This window comes from Tachyglossus aculeatus, chromosome 21 (genome assembly GCF_015852505.1).
Source record: "Tachyglossus aculeatus isolate mTacAcu1 chromosome 21, mTacAcu1.pri, whole genome shotgun sequence".
Taxonomy (NCBI): domain Eukaryota; kingdom Metazoa; phylum Chordata; class Mammalia; order Monotremata; family Tachyglossidae; genus Tachyglossus; species Tachyglossus aculeatus.
In genome coordinates, this window is record NC_052086.1 from 53851785 (window position 1) to 53872333 (window position 20549).

General features: G+C 46.8%; 1 protein-coding gene across 1 annotated transcript in view; it reads right to left on the reverse strand.

The window, feature by feature from the left end:
- Nucleotides 1-9266: 9266 nt before the first annotated feature.
- ALKBH5 (alkB homolog 5, RNA demethylase) overlaps nucleotides 9267-20549 on the reverse strand; it is a 31520-nt gene continuing 20237 nt past the window's right edge. The window contains exons 5-6 of the mRNA XM_038762786.1: nucleotides 11888-12043; nucleotides 9267-11393 (exon numbers count right to left, since the gene is read on the reverse strand). Of these exons, the coding sequence (XP_038618714.1) occupies nucleotides 11210-11393; nucleotides 11888-12043 (340 nt within the window). The 3' untranslated portion in view covers nucleotides 9267-11209. The remainder of the gene's footprint in view (nucleotides 11394-11887; nucleotides 12044-20549) is intronic.

Genomic DNA, 20549 nt, shown 5'->3' on the forward strand with positions numbered 1-20549 from the left:
AAAGACGATTGAGTGAATGAACGAATATAGAAAGCGATTATTTTTAGACTGTGAGCCCACTGTTGGGTAGGGACTGTCTCTATATGTTGCCAACTTGTACTTCCCAAGCGCTTAGTTCAGTGCTCTGCACACAGTAAGGGCTCAATAAATACGATTGATTGATTAACAAATACTATTTTGGTTTGTTTTTTTTTTTTTTTTAAAAGGCCAGCCTTGCAGAGAGCTACTGCTTTGCAGTTAGTTATCGCTTTGCACTTAGCGCCACCTTGTGGGACTAAGGAGTCATGCAGTCGACACGTAGCGAGGGTCGCTGGGGTGGGATTTCGCCAGGAGGGCCTTTTCACACGAATAATAATAATAATGATGGTATTTTTTAAGCGCTTACTACGTGCAAAACACTGTTCTAAGCTCTGGGGAGGACACAAGGTAATCAGGTTGTCCCACGGGAGGGCTCACAGTCTTAATCCCCAGTTTACAGATGAGGGAACTGAGGCCCAGAGAAGTGACTTCCCCAAAGTCACACAGCTGACAATTGGCGGGGCCGGGATTTGAACCCATGACCTCTGACTCCAAAGCCCGGGCTCTTTCCACCGAGCCACGCTGCTTCCCATCCCTGAATTGCAAAAAATCCTTACATTCCAGGATTCCCGCTCTTTAGGAGCTCCCAGCTAACTCCAGGGCTCACTGAGGGCAGGAAATGTGTCTACCAACTCTGGTTCTCTCCCAAGTGCTTAGTAATAATAATAATAATGATAATGATAATAATAATAATAATAATAATAATGCATTTATTAAGCACTTACTGTGTGCAAAGCGCTGGGGAGTTTACAAGGTGATCAGGTTGTCCCATGTGGGGCTCACAGTCTTAATCCCCATTTTACAGATGAGGTAACTGAGGCACAGAGAAGTTAAGCGACTTGCCCGAAGTCACACAGCGGACAAGTGGCGGAGTTGGAATTTGAACCCATGACCTTGGACTCCAAAGCCCGTGCTCTTTCCACTCTGCCACGCCGCTTCTCTATTTAAGCGCTTACTATGTGCCAAGCACTGTTCTAAGCGCTGGGGGAGATACAAGGTAATCAAGGTTGTTCCACGAGGGGCTCAGTCTCAATCCGCATGTTCCAGATGAGGGAACTGAGGCCCAGAGAAGTGAAGTGACTTGCCCAAAGTCACACAGCTGACAAGTGGCGGAGTTGGAATTTGAACCCATGACCTTGGATTCCAAAGCCCGGGCTCTTTCCACTGTGCCACGCTGCTTCTCTATTTAAGCGCTATGTGCCAAGCACTGTTCTAAGCGCTTACTATGTGCCAAGCACTGTTCTAAGCGCTGGGGGAGATACAAGGTAATCAAGGTTGTTCCACGAGGGGCTCACAGTCTCAATCTGCATGTTCCAGATGAGGGAACTGAGGCCCAGAGAAGTGAAGCGACTTGCCCAAAGTCACACGGACAAGCGGACAAGTGGCGGAGTTGGAATTTGAACCCATGACCTTGGACTCCAAAGCCCGGGCTCTTTCCACTGTGCCATGCTGCTTCTCTATTTAAGCGCTTACTATGTGCCAAGCACTGTTCTAAGCGCTGGGGGAGATATAAGGTAATCAAGGTTGTCCCACGAGGGGCGCACAGTCTCAATCCGCATTTTCCAGATGAGGGAACTGAGGCCCAGAGCAGTGAAGAGACTTGCCCAAAGTCACACAGCTAAGTGGCAGAGTTGGAATTTGAACCCATGAGCTTGGACTCCAAAGCCCGTGCTCTTTCCACTGTGCCACACTGCTTCTCTATTAAGCACTTACTATGTGCCAAGCACTGTTCTAAGCGCTTACTATGTGCCAAGCACTGTTCTAAGCGCTGGGGGAGATACAAGGTAATCAAGGTTGTCCCACGAGGGGCTCACAGTCTCAACCCGTATTTTCCAGATGAGGGAACTGAGGCCCAGAGAAGTGAAGCGACTTGCCCAAAGTCACACAGCGGACAAGTGGCGGAGTTGGAATTAGAACCCATGACCTTGGACTCCAAAGCCCGGGCTCTTTCCACTGAGCCACGCTGCTTCTCGAAGAGCCTGGAAGGTGGAGTGACGTCACCTGCGGCATGAGAGTGAGCAGGTGGCACAAGGAGGGATTTGGCCTCCACAGAAGCCGTGGTGCAGTTTGTTGGCCTCAGTGGACCAACCCAAGAACCTCGCAACACGGAGCCCATTTTCTGGTCAGCAAGGCTAAAAACCTCATTCTCAACCCTCCCACCTCCGACCGGGGGGGACTTGCACCTTTTCTTTCTGCCTGGAACCCCCTCCCTACTCCGCTTCCCCACAGCAGCTCCTAAAAGGACCTAGAGTTTAGGTCCGCTTGTGTGCTGTGTGACCATGGGCAAGTCACTTCGCTTCTCTGTGCCTCCGTTATCTGCAAAAGGGGGATTAAGACCGTGAGCCCCATGTGGCTCACAGTTGCCAACTTGTACTTCCCAAGTCCAGTGCTCTGCACACAGTAAGCACTCAATGAATGAATGAATGAATGAACAAGGACTGAGGTAACAGGAACAGAGAATAATAATAATAATAATCATGATATTTAAGCGCTTACTATGTGCAAAGCACTGTTCTAAGCACTGGGGAGGTTACAAGGTGATGAGGTTGTTCCATGGGGGGCTCAGTTTTAATCCCCATTTTACAGATGAGGTAACTGAGGCCCAGAGAAGTTAAGTGACTTGCCCAAAGTCACACAGCTAAGTTGGGATTTGAACCCATGACCTGACTCCAAAGCCCATACTCTTTCCACTGAGCCACGCTGCTTCTCGAGAAGTGATGTAGAACCCACGTCCTCTTCACTCCCAAGCCCATGCTCTATCCACTAGGCAATACTGCTAGTGGATTCCCTTACTTGCTTGGCACATGGTAAGCACTTACCAAAACTATTATTATTATTATTATTATTATTATTATTATTATTCCCTTAGACTACAAGGCTCTTGAGAATAGGAACAAGATTTTTTTTGTTAGAATGTCCCTGGCTGACGGGACACACCAGTTTCCTTTCCTCACTCTGATTATCCTACTGCTTCTAGGGATAGGGTTGGCAGGAGAAAACATGCTGGGCAGTGACAGAGTTAGCACCAGGCGCAACCCCGTTGCTGAACACGTACCAGAATTTCTTTTTATCGGGCAGGATGGGGAGGAAAAATCCACATCCTCACACCAAGTGACCGTAAAGACTGAAGACCGACAAAAATTCCGGACCAGAGGACAGAAACCAGAGGCGAAGTGGGCCTGGGACAATGGAGCAGACTGCTGAAGGAGTGCAGGTATGTGGGTGATTGTTATTTTTATTATTAATAACAATAATAAATGGTATTTATTGAGCACTTCTGTGCAGAACACTACTAAGCACTTGGGAGAAAGCTGATGGACACATTCCCTGCCCTCAACGAACTTAGTTGCATTTATTGAGCGTTTACTGTGTGCACGGCACTGTGCTAAGCGCTTGGGAGAGTACAATACAACAATAAACAGATACATTCCCTGCCCCTAACGAGCTTACAGTCTTGAGGACACACTTATGGTACTGAAGGCCTACCATGTGCCAAGCACTGAACTAAGCGTGGGGTTGACAAAATAAACAGATTGGACACAGTCTGTCCCACACAGGGCTTACAGTCTAAGTAGGAAGGAGGAGGATTTAATCCTCATTTTACAGATAAGTTAACTTACAGGGAAGTTAAGTGACTTGCCCAAGGTCACACAACAGACAAGTGCCCGAGCTGGGATGAGAACCCAGGTGCTCGGGTTCCCACATCTGAGCTCTTTCCACTAGACCACGCTGCTTCCCTGTGTTGCCTCCTGTGACGGATAGAGTGGCAGGGAACACCTTTGGACTCCCTGAACTCAAAGCCGAGAATTGTCCAGGAATAAGAATTGTGGTATTTTTTTTTAAATGGCATTTGTTATGTGCTTACTATGTGCCAGGCACTGCTCTAACAGCTGGTGTAGATACAAGTTAAATCAGGTTGGATATAGTCCTGTCCCAGATGGGGCTCAGTCTTAATCACCATTTTACAAATGAGGGAACTGAGGCATAGAGGTGTGAAGTGACTTGCTCAAGGTCACACAGCAGGGAATAATAATAATAATGGCATTTATCAAGCGCTTACTATGTGCAAAGCGCTGTTCTAAGCGCTGGGGAGGCTACAAAGTGATCAGGTTGTCCCACGGGGGGCTCACAGTCAATCCCCATTCCACAGATGAGGTAACTGAGGCACAGAGAAGTTAAGTGACTTGCCCAAAAGTCACACAGCTGACAGTTGGCGGAGCCAGGATTTGAACCCATGACCACTGACTCCAAAGCCCATGCTCTTTCCGCTGAGCCACGCTGCTTCTCTTATAAGCACTTGGGCACACACATACCCACATCATTTGTGTACCTTTCCTTATTGCCTTTTCCTACCTGTACTTTTCTGTAGTGGCTGCCTCCCCTGTTAGATTGTAAACTCCTTGAAGGCAGGATTGTGTCTACTAATTCTAGTGAGCTCTCCCAAGCGATCAGCATGGTACTTTGCACATCAGAGGCGCTCAACATTACTGACCGATGCACGACCGAGTTTCTCAAGCCCCGGTTTCTGCACTTCAGCAGAACATCTCTGCTGAAGTGAAGCAGAGAAGCAGCGTGGCTCAGTGGAAAAAGCCCGGGCTTTGGAGTCAGAGGTCATGGGTTCAAATCCCGGCTCCACCACTTGTCAATTGTGTGACTTTGGGCAAGTCACTTAACTTCTCTGGGCCTCAGTTCCCTCATCTGTAAAATGGGGATGAAGACTGTGAGCCCCACGTGGGTCAACCTGATCACCTTGTAAATTCCCCAGTGCTTAGAACAGTGCTCTGCACATAGTAAGCGCTTAATAAATGCCATTATTATTATTATTATTATTATTATCTCGCTTCCCAAAGCACGGAGCTAAACTGGCCTCAAAACCTTACTGGAAGTGGCGGAGTTGATGATGATGGCATTTGTTAAGTGCTTACTATGTGCAAAGCACTGTTCTAAGCACTGGGGGGGATACAAGGTGATCAGGTTGTCCCACATGGGGCTCACCAGCATCATCCCCATTTTACAGATGAGGTAACTGGCTCAGAGAAGTTAAGTGACTTGCCCAAGGTCACACAGCAGACACGTGGCAGAGCCAGGATTCGAACCCATGACCTCGGACTCCAAAGCCCGTTAGAACCCAGGTACTTCTGACGCCCAGGCCCGTGCTCTTTCCACTAGGCTGCACTGCAATAAGCGCTTGGCAGAATTCGCTAAACCCCCAAGGCCTACCAAACCCAACGTGGAGAGAGTAACAAACTGTCCTATCTTCAACCCCCGGTTTCTCTGCGGCCTCCAGGCCTCTGATAAATACACCGCACACCAAGGGATGCTTTCTGCTTTTATTCCAATAAGTGCAGCATTTCTATACAAGGAAAAAAAAAATCGTCATGAATTTAAAAAACAAACCCCTGACAGTGACCAACTAAAGCTCTAAGGATTAACCAGAATTCAGAACCACACTGTACACAAAATAAGTCTCTCCCAATCCACCCCCATTTACATCGTCCCTCGGGTTTAACTTCTCAAACTGTACAACTTTGTTACAAACTACACTCTTTTGTGAAGCAATTAAAGAAAATATTGCCCCCCCCCTTTTTTTTTTGTCACCAAGAGTAATTAGGATAATGGAAAAACCCCGCAAAATTAAAGCCGTCCAATGTGCATGAAGGTGGAGATGGTGAGGTGTACTTACCAAATCTGCCATATAAGCAGTCTCCCTACCCTGTAGTTGGGCGTTGAAGCCACTGACCGAGCCACTCCCGGGGCACAATGTCCCCTGCAAACAGCAACAGAGGACTGTTGAATGTTCCTGGCCTCTGCAGGACTCCAGGGAATCAATCAATCAATGGTATTTATTGAGCGCTTACCGTATGCAGAGCACTGTATTAAGCACCTGGGAGAATACAGAATAACAGAGTCGATAGACATGTTCTCTGCCCACCAGGAGCTCAGAGTCTAGAGGAGTTTCCAAATCTGCCTGGATGCAAACCTGTTGAGTCCCTGGTTCACAAGATAAGTTGGCTTTACCTTCCGACCCAACCTCTTCAGTCTTAATTAATTTAATAATGGCATTTATTAAGCGCTTACTATGTGCAGAGCACTGTTCTAAGCGCTGGGGACTTTACAAGGTGATCAGGTTGTCCCACGTGGGGCTCACAAGTCTTCAGCAAGCTATTTTCCCAACATCCTGATTGGAAAGATTTAGCCATTAGCACATAGAGCCAGGAGCAGGCACTGAGTTCTAATTCTGCTGCGCCACTTGTCTGCTGTGTGACCCTGGGCCAGTCATTTTTCTGTGCCCCGGTTACTTATCTAGAAAATGGGGATTGACTGTGAATCCCATGTGGGTCATGGACTTTGTCCGACCTGATTACCTTATATCTCCCCCTTTTAGACTGTGAGCCCACTGTTGGGTAGGGACTGTCTCTATATGTTGCCAATTTGTACTTCCCAAGCGCTTAGTACAGTGCTCTGCACATAGTAAGCGCTCAATAAATACGATTGATGATGATTTACCCCAGCGCCTAGAATAGCGCCTGGCGTATAGTAAGTGCTTAACAATTCCATAAAAAAAAAAAAAAAGAAAAAAGAGTTAAGATCTCTGTCTCATTTCATATGGTTTAATTGTTGCCTGGCCACAAGTTGGTGCTCAGCACTTAGTGCTCTGCAGGCTATTAAGTGCTCAATAAACCACAACGATTGATTGATTGATTAGTCAGCCTTCTCAGTTCAGCCGCCAGCATCAAGAGCCAACAAAATGTTTCCGCAATAAGTACGAGAAGCAGCGTGTCCTAATAGACAGACCACGGGCTTGGGAGTCGGAAGGTCATGAGTTATAATTCTGGCTCTGCCACGTGTCTGCCGTGTGACCCTGGGCAAGTCACTTCACTTCTCTGGACCTCAGTCTCCTCATCTGTAAAATGGGGATTAAGATGGTGAGCCCTTTGTGCGACAGGAACTGTGTCCAACCCAATTATATCTACCCAAACACTTAGTGCCAGGCACATAGTAAGCACTTAAATACCATTAAAAAAAAAAAAAAAGTCTTGCGAAAAGCAGGACCCCAAGAAAAGATTGTCTTGTGGTCAGGCTTACTTTCTGGGACACTTCTGCCTGAGGCCATCAACTCTGCGTCTTTTACATGCTTTACCTGTCGTGGCCTTTTTGGTTGCCCCTACCCCTCTTCTTCACCATATAATTGTCATAAGGAGCCTTGCTAGGAGTTTCTGAGCCCCTCTTAGTCCGGTCAAATCGATCAATGGTATTTATTGAGCACAGAGCGCTGTACTACACACTTAGGAAAAAGTACAACTGAGACATGTTCCCTGCCCACTAGGCTTACATTACTCACAAAATTAAGCATAGAGTGGCGTGTGTGAATCAAAGCAGGGGTCAGGAAGAAGGGGAGAGAAGGCAGTATGGCCCAGTGGCAGGAGCCTGGATTCAGGAGTTAGGTGACCAAGGTTCTAGTCCAGCTCTGCGGAAAGAGCCCAGTCCTGGGAGTCAGAGGACCTGGGTTCTAATCCTGGCTTCACCACTTGTCTGCTATGTGACCCTCGGCAGGTCACTTCATCTCAAGTTTCCTCATCTGTCAAATGGGGATTAAATTCCTACTCCCTTCTACTGTGAGTTCCATGTGGACAGGGACTATGTCAAATCTGATTATCTTGTGTTTATCCCAGTATTTAGTATGCAATAAGCACTTAAATACCACCATTTTTATTAGCAGCAAGACCTTGGGCAAGTCTTTTAACCACTCTCTGCCTCTCTCCCTTTCCTCACCTCATAGATGGAAGGCTTTTTGTTGGACAGGGATTGTGATCTCATTATCTTATACCTTCCCCCAAAGTTTAGACAGTGCCCATGTGTTTCCCCAAGGAGACTAAGTTCCTCTTGGGTGGGGAACAGGACTTGTGCTTCTGTTGTACGGCGAGTGCTTAGTATAGTGCATCGCATTCAGTAGGCTCTACATACCCTCAGTACTACATTCTAAGTGCTTAATATCTACCATATATAACTCACCGAGTGCATCTGACCCTCCCCAAGTCTTCCTGTTTTTACCAGAAACCACACCAACACTTGAACAATTACTTCACAGCAATATGGAGTTGCAGTGATCAAGGGTGTGCATTGCTCAAAATTTCCAAGTACTAATAACACCTACAGGGATGTAAAATGAATTTAAGGATTTGAAATGCTCCTTCCCTTCCCCACAAGGCTTATGATAGACTTAACAGGACACCTTTCGCAGGAATATCAACATGGGGCCAAACTAGGTCACTTCCTTTCCCTTTGCAGACCCCAGAGGTCAGACATCAATCAAATCTTCCTCAACTTCGTTCGGTCCCAGCCCGAGAGGGGTTGCTCCTTCTCCTTTAGTAAAGCAGAGCTGCACACATAGCACAAGACTCAATGGGAAAATGAATGGCAGAGTTAAACACTTAATACGAGTCATCTGTGTCAGATCGAAAGGAAACACAGCCCGGATTACATCTATAGTTTGGTACCTAGCTCCTTCAGGGCAGGGCTCCTATTCTAACCACTCTGCCAGGTCACCCCCGGATTCACTGGTGCTGCTTTTGAAGCCAAGGGGAGGAAAAGCTATTTTATGTGAGGTATAGCCCAGGTCTCAACTGTAATGGAACAAGAGGGCATCATCTCCAGCCGATATAACTTCAGACAGAGCACATGCAACTGAGAGCTCTGGAGCACCAAGTCTCTCCGCGGGAAGGATGCAATGCGGAGATGGAGGAATGCCCACCGACGTGATGCAGTGCCATCATTCCAGCAACCACGGAGGGAGGGATGACTGCTTAGGTAGGTGTGGGGTACCAAGTTGGCATGTCAGAGCCTGCAGCCAAGAGTTCTCTCTGACATGAAACACTTGAGAGCCCGCAGAGTCTCGGGATTCTCCATGGCACACTCTTTAAAGATTCCACTTATCTCACACATCCCCGGACTGGCAACCTTTTGCCGTAAAGAGCCATGCGCCTCCCTGGGCCCCACCCCAACTCCCACCAACTTCAATCTCGTTGAAGAGAGGCTGCTCTCTCCATCAGGGACATATCTGGAACAGACTGTCCACGCCTCCAACCTCCAACGAGCCACCCAAAGGACACACCTTTGCTCCTGAAGGGGAAAGGGAGAATGGAAGGAGGGGAATTTGCAAAATAAAGCCACTCTGCATGACAGCATCAGACGATGTGTTTCAAAATATATTAGATTTTGTTTTTATTGTAAAGCACACAGATCATAGCAAAGTGCTGAACACACAAAAACTACAAATAATTTTTTTTGGGGGGGGGGGAGGAAAAAGCTGTAAAAAAAAATAAAACTGCAACTGCTTTAGTACTGAAGTCCAGATTCAAGGAATCAATTTTTTTTTTTTAATTTTAAATTTTCGTTTTTTTAAAAGAGGGTTCTAAATTTATTACCAGACCCCAAACCTCCGCAACTTTCAGGCCTCAGGCAAGTTAAGACGGAACAGAAAGATAACCAAGCAAAAAAATAAAATAAGACCCCCAAGAAGACAAGATTAACCCCTTAAAGCCAAAAGTTGGGTTTTCCTTCTTGTTTATCTTTAGAGTCAACAAGCCAGTGAATATAAAGGAGCAGAAGAAAGAGTACTGTGGGCCTGTTTGGGGAAAAAAAAAAAAATCTGCAGTATTCTTAAAGAGCCCTTCCCATTACTTATTCTAACCTAATAAACCATCCTCGGTGACTCACATTTTCCTTCTCCGCTAGAGTCGGAAGACTGCACATCTGCTTCCCCTACAGACAGTCACCGCTCCAAACTATCTCAACCCAAGAACGAGTCCTGTTCCCCAGAAACTCAGTCAGATAACAGTGCTCGACTGGCACAGGACACCTCTGTGCTCAAACAGTTGGAGGGGATTTCTCCGCCGCCATCACCACGCTGGGAAAGGACCATCCCAGCCACCGGGGAGGAGGGGGAGCTGCGAGAGATTAACAGGTTCTCTTCTTCCCGCCACCCCCAGCCCCTTCTCTAGTACAGAGATCGAGGTGCCAGAGTCCTGCCAGCCAGCCAGCCAACCTGGTGAAGAATAAGGGTGAGATTCCGAGGGATGAACATGCAGTGTGGGGAGCTCTTCAGGAAGAGGAGGAGAAGCAAAACAAGCCCCACAATCCCAACAACAACAAAAAAAACCTCCCTAGGCTTTGAGGGTGGTGTTCATTAGCTTACCGAAGTTCCTGAAACAAAGTCTGACTTGTCCAACGTGTTCAGACACCCACATGCACGGCTGAAAATTTGAGATAAAGACCTAATTTAAGAGACGGGGGTCTGTGGAGGTAAGGGTTTTACTTCTGTCCCTTCTGGAGGATAGAAAGTCTACTCCCCACCTTAACCCCAGACCTTAAGCTAACTTCCTAAGTGTGACAAATGCCTATCTGAAGACAGAACAGATCTGGGAGTACAGCTGGAAGGCCCAGAGGCCAAATATTTTTTTTTTTGGGGCGGGGGGGGGGGAGGACAACAGGATTAAAAGACAAAAAAACCCATCCTAAATGTTTAGGTGAGCCCTGCGCTCCGAAGCCCGCTGCTGAAGATGATATTTGCAAACTTCAAGCTCCCATCCCTTTACTAGAGGGGAGCTCGGGACATGAGCTCCACTAATGAGCTAGGAGTTTTAGCAGCCCCTTTGAGAGGTTAAAGTGTAAAGCTAAGAGGCCATGGCCAAGTCTCAGCTTTTGGGGTCAAACAATATATTTAGAACATTAAAAAAAAATTTACACTTAAATGAAAAAAAAAAAACCTCTTGAATCCTCAGCAGTGAAACAGTTAAACATTTTTTGGTGTTTAAACAAACACATAGCTGGCACAGCTCTAATGTCTGCTTCGTGGGGGACCAGGCGACCCTCGGACAGACCACCCCACGGCAACCGGTGGTATATGACCGGCTCCGGCAGCAAACGCCTTAAAGGTGTTTCCCTTTAGGAAAACAAAAGAAAAATTAATCTGGATCTCGTGCCAAACCTTTTCTTCAGCCCTAAAAAAAACAAAACAAAAAGCTATATGAGAAATAGCCGAAAAGAAAGAGTTTTCACAGAACAGGGAGGCTGGTTTCTGCAGCTCAGAAGTCTTTTGGGCGGGGCGGGGGAGGTGGGGAAGCCGGCCCCCTCAGTGTCGCCTCATCTTGACTTTGCGGGCCGGGCTGCCATCCCCCTCGGCGCCGGCGGAGCCCTCGGTGTGCTCGGAAGACTTCCGCCAATAGTTCTCTGAGCTCAAGCTGCTCCGTCTCCTGTGCTTCGGTAAGAGGACGGAGCGCCGGTTCTCTTCTTTATCCATTTCTAAAATCCGCGGCCTGCAGGGCGGGGGAGGCGAAGGGAGAGTTATCGGCTGGCAAGGATCCTTGCAAAACCCTGAAGTCCCCGAGGAGACGGTGGTTCTGCTTGACTGAGGGAGGACGGCGACTATTATTACCACGGACACGTCCCTCCGTTCCGGTGGTCTGCTCTCGGGGCCTCGAAGCCTTACTTGGGAAGGTCTGACCGAGTGTTCCAGGTGGTTCCAAAGTGGACCTTGGCTGAGGGTCTCTTTCCTTGGGATTTTGCGAGCCAATTAGGAGATCTGGCAGATTTTTAAATGCTCTCCCCCATTTAGAATTGATGAACTACTCCCGACAGGGCCCAGAAGGTACCAGAGAAAGCACCTGGGCACTCAAACAAAGCCCTGAATGGAATCAGGGGTCCGCCCCCGCCCGCCCATCACTCCCTGCCAGCCCCTGGTAGCATCAACCCCAATCAGTTGAGAAACTCCCCAATCGCCCCCCTACCCTGCTCTTCTCCCGGCTCGTACCTGTGAGCGGCATCGGGATCAGCTTTCCGATGGGACCGCTTTGGTTTCAGGATCTGGTCCCTGTTGCTTCCTGACAGACGATCAGAAGGGTAACCGGGCGGCAATGAAGAGCTACTCAGGGATTTGGTTTCCAAACGAGGAGCATCAAGTCTTGTCCTGGAAAGAACACAGTCGCTGATATGGGTTTTCTAAATACATTTTTTTTAAAGTGGTACTTGTTAAACGCTCTCTTTGTGCCAGGCACTGTACTGAGCGCTGGGGTTAGAGACAAGTTAATCAGGTTGGACACAGTCCATATGTTCCATAAGGGGCTCGCAGTCTTAATCCCCAAATTACAGGTGAGGTAACGGGCACAGAGAAGTGAAGTGATTTGCCCAAGGTCACAGACAAGTGGGGGAGCCAGGATTAGAACCCAGATCCTTCTGTGCTCTATCCACTAGGCCACACTGCCCTGCTCTCCTGCCCTATACACTGTCAGTCATTTACTCCAAATGAGTCATGCATGTGATTCTCTTAAACAGGAGAGAGCTGCTCAGGACAGAATGCCAAGACTGTATGTTCCTGCAACGGAACCATAATTCCACATCGGAAGTTCACAGAAAGAAAAATCAAATCTGATCTGGGAACCTTGAAGGCTTAAGTATCCTCAGTGCCTGTTGAATGAGTCAGGGTACAAACTACTTAGAAAATGTAGCCTGAGTTTTGTATGTCTGCTTTAGATGAAGCCAGTTTTTTATCTCCTTCTCCCCATCCCCCCTGCCCTACCTCCTTCCCCTCCCCACAGCACCTGTATACATGTTTGTACAGATTTATTACTCTATTTTACTTGTAAATATTTACTATTCTATTTATTTTGTTAATAATGTGCATCTAGCTTTATTTTTATTTATTCTGACGACCTGACACCTGTCCACGTTTTGTTGCGTTGTCTGTCTCCCCATTATAGACTGTGAGCCCGTTGTTGGGTAGGGACCGTCTCTATATGTTGCCAACTTGTACTTCCCAAGTGCTTAGTACAGTGCTCTGCACACAGTAAGTGCTCAATAAATATGATTGAATGAATGAATTGACCAAGCCTTACTTAAACAAAGTGATGGGTTAGAAGACCAGGTAGACAATAATAATAATAATAATAATAATAATGGTATTTGTTAAGCGCTTACTATGTGCAAAGCACTGTTCTAAGTGCCTGGGGAGGTTACAAGGTAATCAGGTTGTCCCACGGGGGGCTCAGTTTTAATCCCCATTTTACAGATGAGGGAACTGAGGCCCAGAGAAGTTAAGTGACTTGCCCAAAGTCACACAGCTGACAGTTGGCAGAGCCAGGGATTTGAACCCATGACCTCTGACTCCAAAGCCCGGGCTCTTTCCACTGAGCCACGCTGCTTCTCATAGTAGTAGGATATGGGTATGGGTAGTGCCCCCTTCCCATATGGCACCCGCAGACGGGCGTCCCTCGCCCCAAAAGGCCAGAGGGCAACCCAATCCAGCCCCTCCAACCTCCCTCCCAAGCGTCCCCAAGACCCATCCTTCCCCCTTGGGGCCGCAGCCCCGCGGATGGCTCTGGATGGTGGGCACCCGCTCCCGGCTCATAAAAGTCTTCACATCTCTCTTTGGGACCTCTAGCTACACCAGCCATTTCTATTCCAATGGGTAGGCACCGTTGCCTCTCTCCAGAGACCAGGGTCTTCTAGCCAGAGTGACAATCGCTAACCCTTGAACGATTGTATATATCACTTAGAACTGTGCAATGCAACTCCCCCTGCCCTCAAGGAACTGGCAATCTTGTGGAGAAGGTGGACACTAAGATAAGTTAGTAGCCTCATTTGAAACACCGCAGCTCAACTTTCTGAAGATAAGTGGTTGAAGGAGGTTACACCAGGTGTAGGCTAAGTTATGGATTCTGCTAAAGCTATGGGACCATATGCATGCTAGTGTCTCTGTAGCTCAGTTTCCCTAGTTATTGGCCTACGAGGGGCCAGGTATTACTTTTGTTCGAGCGAGATGTGGAGAGGGCTGTCTGTGCCACTGGGGATAGATAGTAGAGATGCCAGCCTTGCCCCTGCTCTGGGTAACTGCTCCAGTAAGTTAACACAATCTTTGCCCTTTCAGACTTTATAGTATAAAGGAGAGGAGAAGAGGGGGAAGTATGGGGGGAAAAATGAGCACACATTATCTATTAAGAGTCATATCAGTGCATATGATTTTCAGGAAGGGGAGTCAGGAAGAGAGGGCTTCAGTGTTGGGAGTGGTCAGGGACAGATAGTTGAGTCCAGCACTGGATGACAGTCTGGGGCCCAGAGGGAAGGGTACCTGAATGTACACCAAGAACCCAGCAAGGATCATCATCAATCGTATTTATCAAATGTCAATCAATTTCACCTCAAGGAAGGAGAAGAGGGCAGCAGAGTTATATGTGTGAGTCATCATGCACTGCTATCCCTATGGACTGTTAAGCTGGTAGGACAGAAAGATCATGGATTGACTCCCACACACAACCAAAAAAAAAATAATAAAAAATAATTTTAAAAAATACCATTTGAGTTCTTGTGTGCAGAGGACTGTATAATACAGGTAGAAGACATGATCCCCGCCCTTAAGGAGATTACAGTTTAATGGGAAGGAGAGGGTAGTATATATTAATAACACTGTTAAAAGGTCCAGGAGAATACAGACTGAGAAAAGCCAATGGATTTGGCTAAGAAATGAGCATCCACTGACTGAATTTGGGAGGTAAAAGTGCTCTTCCTTATGGAGGAAATTTAAGACAACCCTGCCCAAGATGAATGAGCCAATAAATGCCTGGAGCAACCCATAGGAATGGCGCAAAACCAAACACAAACCCCGAGCGCACGTACACACACACACGTCCAAAGTACTGAGAAGCAGCATGACATAGTGAATACTATGGAAGTCAGAAGGTCACAGATTCTAATCCAGGTTCTGCCACTAGTGTGCTGTGTGACCTTGGGCAAGTTAATTTACTTCTCTGTGCCTCAGTTACTTCATCAGTAAAATGGGGATTGAGACTGTGAGCCTCACATTGGACTGGGACTGTGTCCAACCCCACTAGCTTGTATCTACTCCAGCACTTAGTACAGTGCTTGGGACATAGTAAGCATTTAGTGCTACAATTCATTCAACTGTATTTACTAAGCGCTTAGGTGAGTACACTACAATAAACAGTCACTTTATTATTACTAATATTATTATTACCCCTACTACTACTGCCTGGAGGGCCCTGGGAAGTTCTCAGGGGTAGAGTCTATATTCCACCCTTAGTCAGGGGCTGACCCTCTTCCAGTAAAGTCGAGTAACCTAAACCAGTTGCTGACGACTCTAAAAAGACACAACACGAGAGAAGCAGTGAAATTCGGTAGATGTTGAATTGATTTAAGGTGATATGCTACAAGCTTCTGATGAAATCACAGCAATGAAAGATTCCGTAAGTAAAGCACCTGACTTGGTAATGGCAGTTAACACTGCAACATATCACCCACTAAGTAAAAAGTAACTGATGATGAAAACTGAAAATTTTAAGTCAGGAAAACCATAACCTACATTCTAGCTCTCCCTAATTTCAAAACCCTCCTAAAAGTTTCCACCCCCATGGAAGACTTCCTGGATTAATTCCTAACACCCCCATTTTGACAACCCAACGACTCCCTTATTCCCCTGGCCACACATTCAATAATTTCTTCAGCTAGTTTGACAAGCATATGAAACATTTTCTGCTAGTGTCTTGCTTTTCCTCCTGCTCCCACTATTTGTAATAATTTTGTCCTGTCCAACCCCCACCCACACAAAGACTGCTGGAGGGCAGTGAACAGTGCTGTGCTCACCTCCTCAACATGCTTTGCATTCCTTAGGTATAAGTACCAAGAATGATGATTTTGTGTTTCACATACCTTGCAAGCAAACTACAGGTAACAGTCTAAAATGGTCCTTAAAAAAGACTGCTAAAAATATCAATATTGCCTTGAGGGTGGCTTTTATGTACAGGATTCAGGTTTATGAACATGTGGTTATCCTGCATCTCATGTCATGAGAAGCAGTGTGGCTCAGTGAAACGAGCCTGGGCTTTGGAGTCAGAGGTCATGGGTTCAAATCCCGGCTCCGCAAATTGTCAGCCGTGTGACTTTGGGCAAGTCACTTAACTTCTCTGTGCCTCAGTTCCCTCATCTGTAAAATGGGGATTAAGACTGTGAACTCCCCGTGGGACAACCTGATCACCTTGTAACCTCCCCAGTGCTTAGAACAGTGCTTCGCACATAGTAAGCGCTTAATAAAATGCCATTATTATTATGATGATGTCAGGGACGGTTTAGTAGTTTGTGGTGTTGCCTCAACAACTTAAATTCCAAAGGCCTATGTTTTCTTAAAGGGCCAGCAGAGGGAGACATTTTCCTTCAGGAAAAACCATGAAATTCATTCATTCATTCAATCGTATTTATTGAGCGCTTTACTGTGTGCAGAGCACTGTAATAAGCACTTGGGAAGAACAAATCGGTAACATATAGAGACGGTCCCTATCCAACAAGGGGCTCACAGTTGATTTTTGAGGCTCTGGTGCAGTTTGTTTAGGTCTGGCTGTTTTAGGCCTAGGAGAAACCAAGGGGCCTTGAGGCCCTTAACTGCCCTCCAAGAACCCACTTCACACTTCATTACATCACTGGCAATCAATCAATAGTATTTACTGAACACCTATTGTATTCAGATCACTGTACTAGGTGTTTGGGGAGAGCTGGAAGGAATTAGTAGACATGGTTTCAGCCCTTGAGGGAGCTTACTTATGGGGCAGAAAGACACTGAAAATAACATTTCAAACAGGAGGAAGATTATAAGGTTACGTAGACACATACTGGGGACACAGTGCTCTGCAAGGAGTAAGTGCTCAACAAAGCAGCAGCGTGGCTCAGTGGAAAAAGCCTGGGCTTTGGAGTCAGAGGTCATGGGTTCAAATCCCCGCTCCGCCACTTGTCAGCTGTGTGACTTTGGGCAAGTCACTTCACTTCTCTGTGCCTCAGTTACCTCATCTGTAAAATGGGGATTAAGACTGTGAGCCCCCTGTGGGACAACCTGATCGCCTTGTAACCTCCCCTGCACTTAGAACGGTGTTTTGCACATAGTAAGAGCTTAATGAATGCGACAAAAAATAAATAAATACCACTGATTGACTGATGTGGGGGATGTGAATACTGAAGTATTCAATACTGGAAAGCATTGTGACCTAGTGGAAAGAGCAAGGGCCTCAGAGTCACGGGATCTGAGTTCTAATCCTGGTTCTGCCACACGCCTCCTGCTTGGCCTTGGGGAAGCCACTTAATTTCAGTGCCTTTGTTTTCTGACCTGTAAAATGGGGATTCTATACAAAGTTCTCCCTCCTTCTTAAACTGTGAGCCCCACATAGGACAGGGACTGTGTCCTACCTGATTAACCTGTATCAGCCCCAGCATTTGAAGTGCTTGACACATACTAAGCACTTAGCACAATTATTATTATTAAGTGGTGAACTGTTGAGATGACAGCTGGCAGGAGCATGTGTGCGTGTATGTGTGCGCACGCGTGTGTGTGTTGGGGGGAGGGGGAGAAGAGTGCAGTTAAGGTTATCTGGCCTGGTCTAAAGTATGTTGATATATGAAGAGCTCAATTACTGAAACAGTAGACTCTTAGGTAAAGGCTCCAGGAGACCAAGCCCACAAGCAGCAACGGGCAAAATTTCACTTGGTAAGATTTCAGACTTAGAACTAACCCTTGATACAGGTTCAAGGCCTTCCTTAGGGACCACTTTCCCAAAGACTTTACCTTTAACAGAACCTCTGAGAGAGGGGATCTCCATACACCCAAAGAAGCTGAGATCTAAGAATGAAACTACAGTCCACCATCAATCTTGGGAGAATCCTTCCACTAACTCCTCACTTGCACTACCAAGTACCAGTTGCCTGACGAGAAGCTAAAATTTTGATTTTAATTTCACTGTTCCTGTCAACTTTTCTTCCCAACTACCTGGAGAAAACTTCACAGAGGAATGCTCTGCTGACATCAGCTGCCTCCCTAGGGCCAGCTCTCCTCATCAACCAACACTCGCTAATTTCTTATTTTTTTTTTTCTTACTCTAAATCTTTCTTGGCATCTGGAACATTTTCATGGAGTTGATAAGAATGCCATCTTCACCTGAGCCACTGTTTACCTGCAGTAGGTGGTTAGATCCCTAGTGTACTTTCAAGTTTAAGAGCTGGAGAACAATGGAAACTGAAGATATTAGAGGCCCCTGGGGAACTCTCAGAGGCCCAATGCTTTGCTGCCTGAGTAGAATGGCCTCCCCCTGACCTAAGTGTTCAGTTCCACTGTTCAGTCTTGAATATGACCGTGCTGAATGAAAGCTGTTTGGAGAGAGGCCAAACTCGTGAAAGAGAAGTTAAAATTAAGTTATTTCCTTATAAAATTCCCCAAAGGAGCAAAAGAGGACTACGGTAGAGAAAAATTTTCCCCACGTGGTTTGGTTTGTGGAAATGAACAAGGTACTAAAGAAGGACACAGTAAGAGACCTCTAAGGCTTCTGAGGATTCTCTATGTAAATATGTACAGACAGCTGGGACTGTCCTTGAGGTTTGACGATGACACAACAGTGAGTCCATGTGTGTGAGTGTACCCGAAGATGGATGGATACAGGCTTGACTGATGGTCCACGTGTAAAGGTCATCCCCGGCTCTTCTGTTACATTTGCTACAGGAAGCACTCGGTGCCATTTTTGATTTTGTGATACTTCTGCTCATACAGCAGCTTCAAGCCGGCCTGATCAAGAGCAGTCTACAACTTCGCCCTCTCACTTGGAGGTTAATAGCGGTAACCGGCATTTGTTAAGCACTTATCATGCGTCAAGTCACTGTGCTAAACTCTGGGGTAGATATACTCTTGTCAGCTCAAGCTCGGGCTCAACTGACCTTGGGGATTCCAAGCCAACCCAGATGGGTACAAACAAGGTTCGGACTCCCCACCAGTACTCTCCTCATTTAAGAACCTTGAGGGGAAACGGGGGTTGGAAAAAGAGTTTGGAGCAGGAGGAGAGGAGGGAAGACTGCCACTCAAGTCCATGGGGATTCATTCCCACCCATGTGAGCCTTCCCGCTCCAGATCCCCTTCCAGACCCAGGCTCTCCAAGTTTACGGCTAGGCACCAAGGGTCAGGTCTCTATACACTTTCCTCACTTTGCAGCTGGAACTGAGGGGCTTGAGGTGAACCCGTTTTGGAAGGTGGTGGGGTGGAAACAAATATTCCCCCCCCCCAAAAAAAAAATCAATGGCACAGCTTGGATCTACTTCCACTCCATCCACTAGAGCTCAAGGAAGTACAGATACTATTTGTCAGCTATTCACCGAGAGATTCACGGCCCTCTCCCTCTGGCATCTCAGAAGGGACTTTGCTGAATGTAAAGCCACGGGCCCAGAAGTGATGATAGCTTCCGTGAGGTGTCCTCCATCATCCTAGTACATTCAGACTGAATGTAAAGTGCTCTCTGTATGACAAGAATTCCCTCGATCAGAGGGTGAATGTTTCTCAGCCCCATGGACAACAGCGCTGTTGGCACGAGCCTGCACAACACCACCTGCCCCAGGGAGTGTGTCAACACACTACCCCGTGTCTCCCACAGAGGATGGGCCGCCACCTCACTTTAGGGCTCTTTCTTTGCCAACACAGGGTGTGTGGGGGTGGTGTGTGTATGTGTGTTCTCAATTTCCTCACTAACCCTTTTCATAAGTTTATTTTCCCCTTCCAAACTTGGCTGGGTCCTTCCCTATTTTTCCACTCGAGTCTCAAGTGATTTCCTACTCCATTCAGAGCAAGCCTCTTAACCTGCTGAGGTTTTCTTTGCTTTATTACGCCTCATATATAAACTGAAGGGAAAGTCTTCCTCTGTTTTCTACAACACACGGGCCCGCCTGCTCTCCCGAACGTGTTGGTGATGCCGCAGAGTTGCCACCGCTTTCCTTGGACCATTATCTTCTAGTGGGAGTCATGCCATGTCTACATTAATCCAAACCTCAGTGTGGTTTATGGTGGTAGAATAATCATGAGCTCTCAAGGGTGACCTAGCAGCATTCTTAAAGTCCTCAGAACAAGATCCCTTCTTCCCCGGCCTAAGATGAAGTCATGGAAAGGTAGGCTAGAGTGATGCGAAGGCAGAAATTGGGGTTTCGATTGTTGATAAGGAAGAAGCCAGCCCTTTATTCTACAACAGGATATTCAATTCAAAATTAAAATCTGGACTATCAAGCACTTCATCAGCACCTTTCAGAGTTAGAAAAACCAAGAAAGTGATTAAAAAAGGACCAAAGAAAATTCTCATTGGCAACACAGAGCTAAAAGCTGTGACAATTTTACTACCCAGAAAGCACACTGACCGTTACTGCAATGTTACACAGGAAATACAGAAGAGACTCAAGAGAGTCAGCATTTCCTTTTGGAGACTATTAGATTGTAATGACAGGTTAGAATCAGGCTCCAGATCAAACTAAAAGGTCAGGAGAGCTGTACTGTTGTCTAAGCTTCTCTAAGGCTGTGCGACTTGAACCACGCACAGGTGCCGTATCTGGCTCCTTGAGCACTTTTTGTCACCTGCAGGCTATACTCCATAGCCAATGGCAAGTCTATATCACAGTCA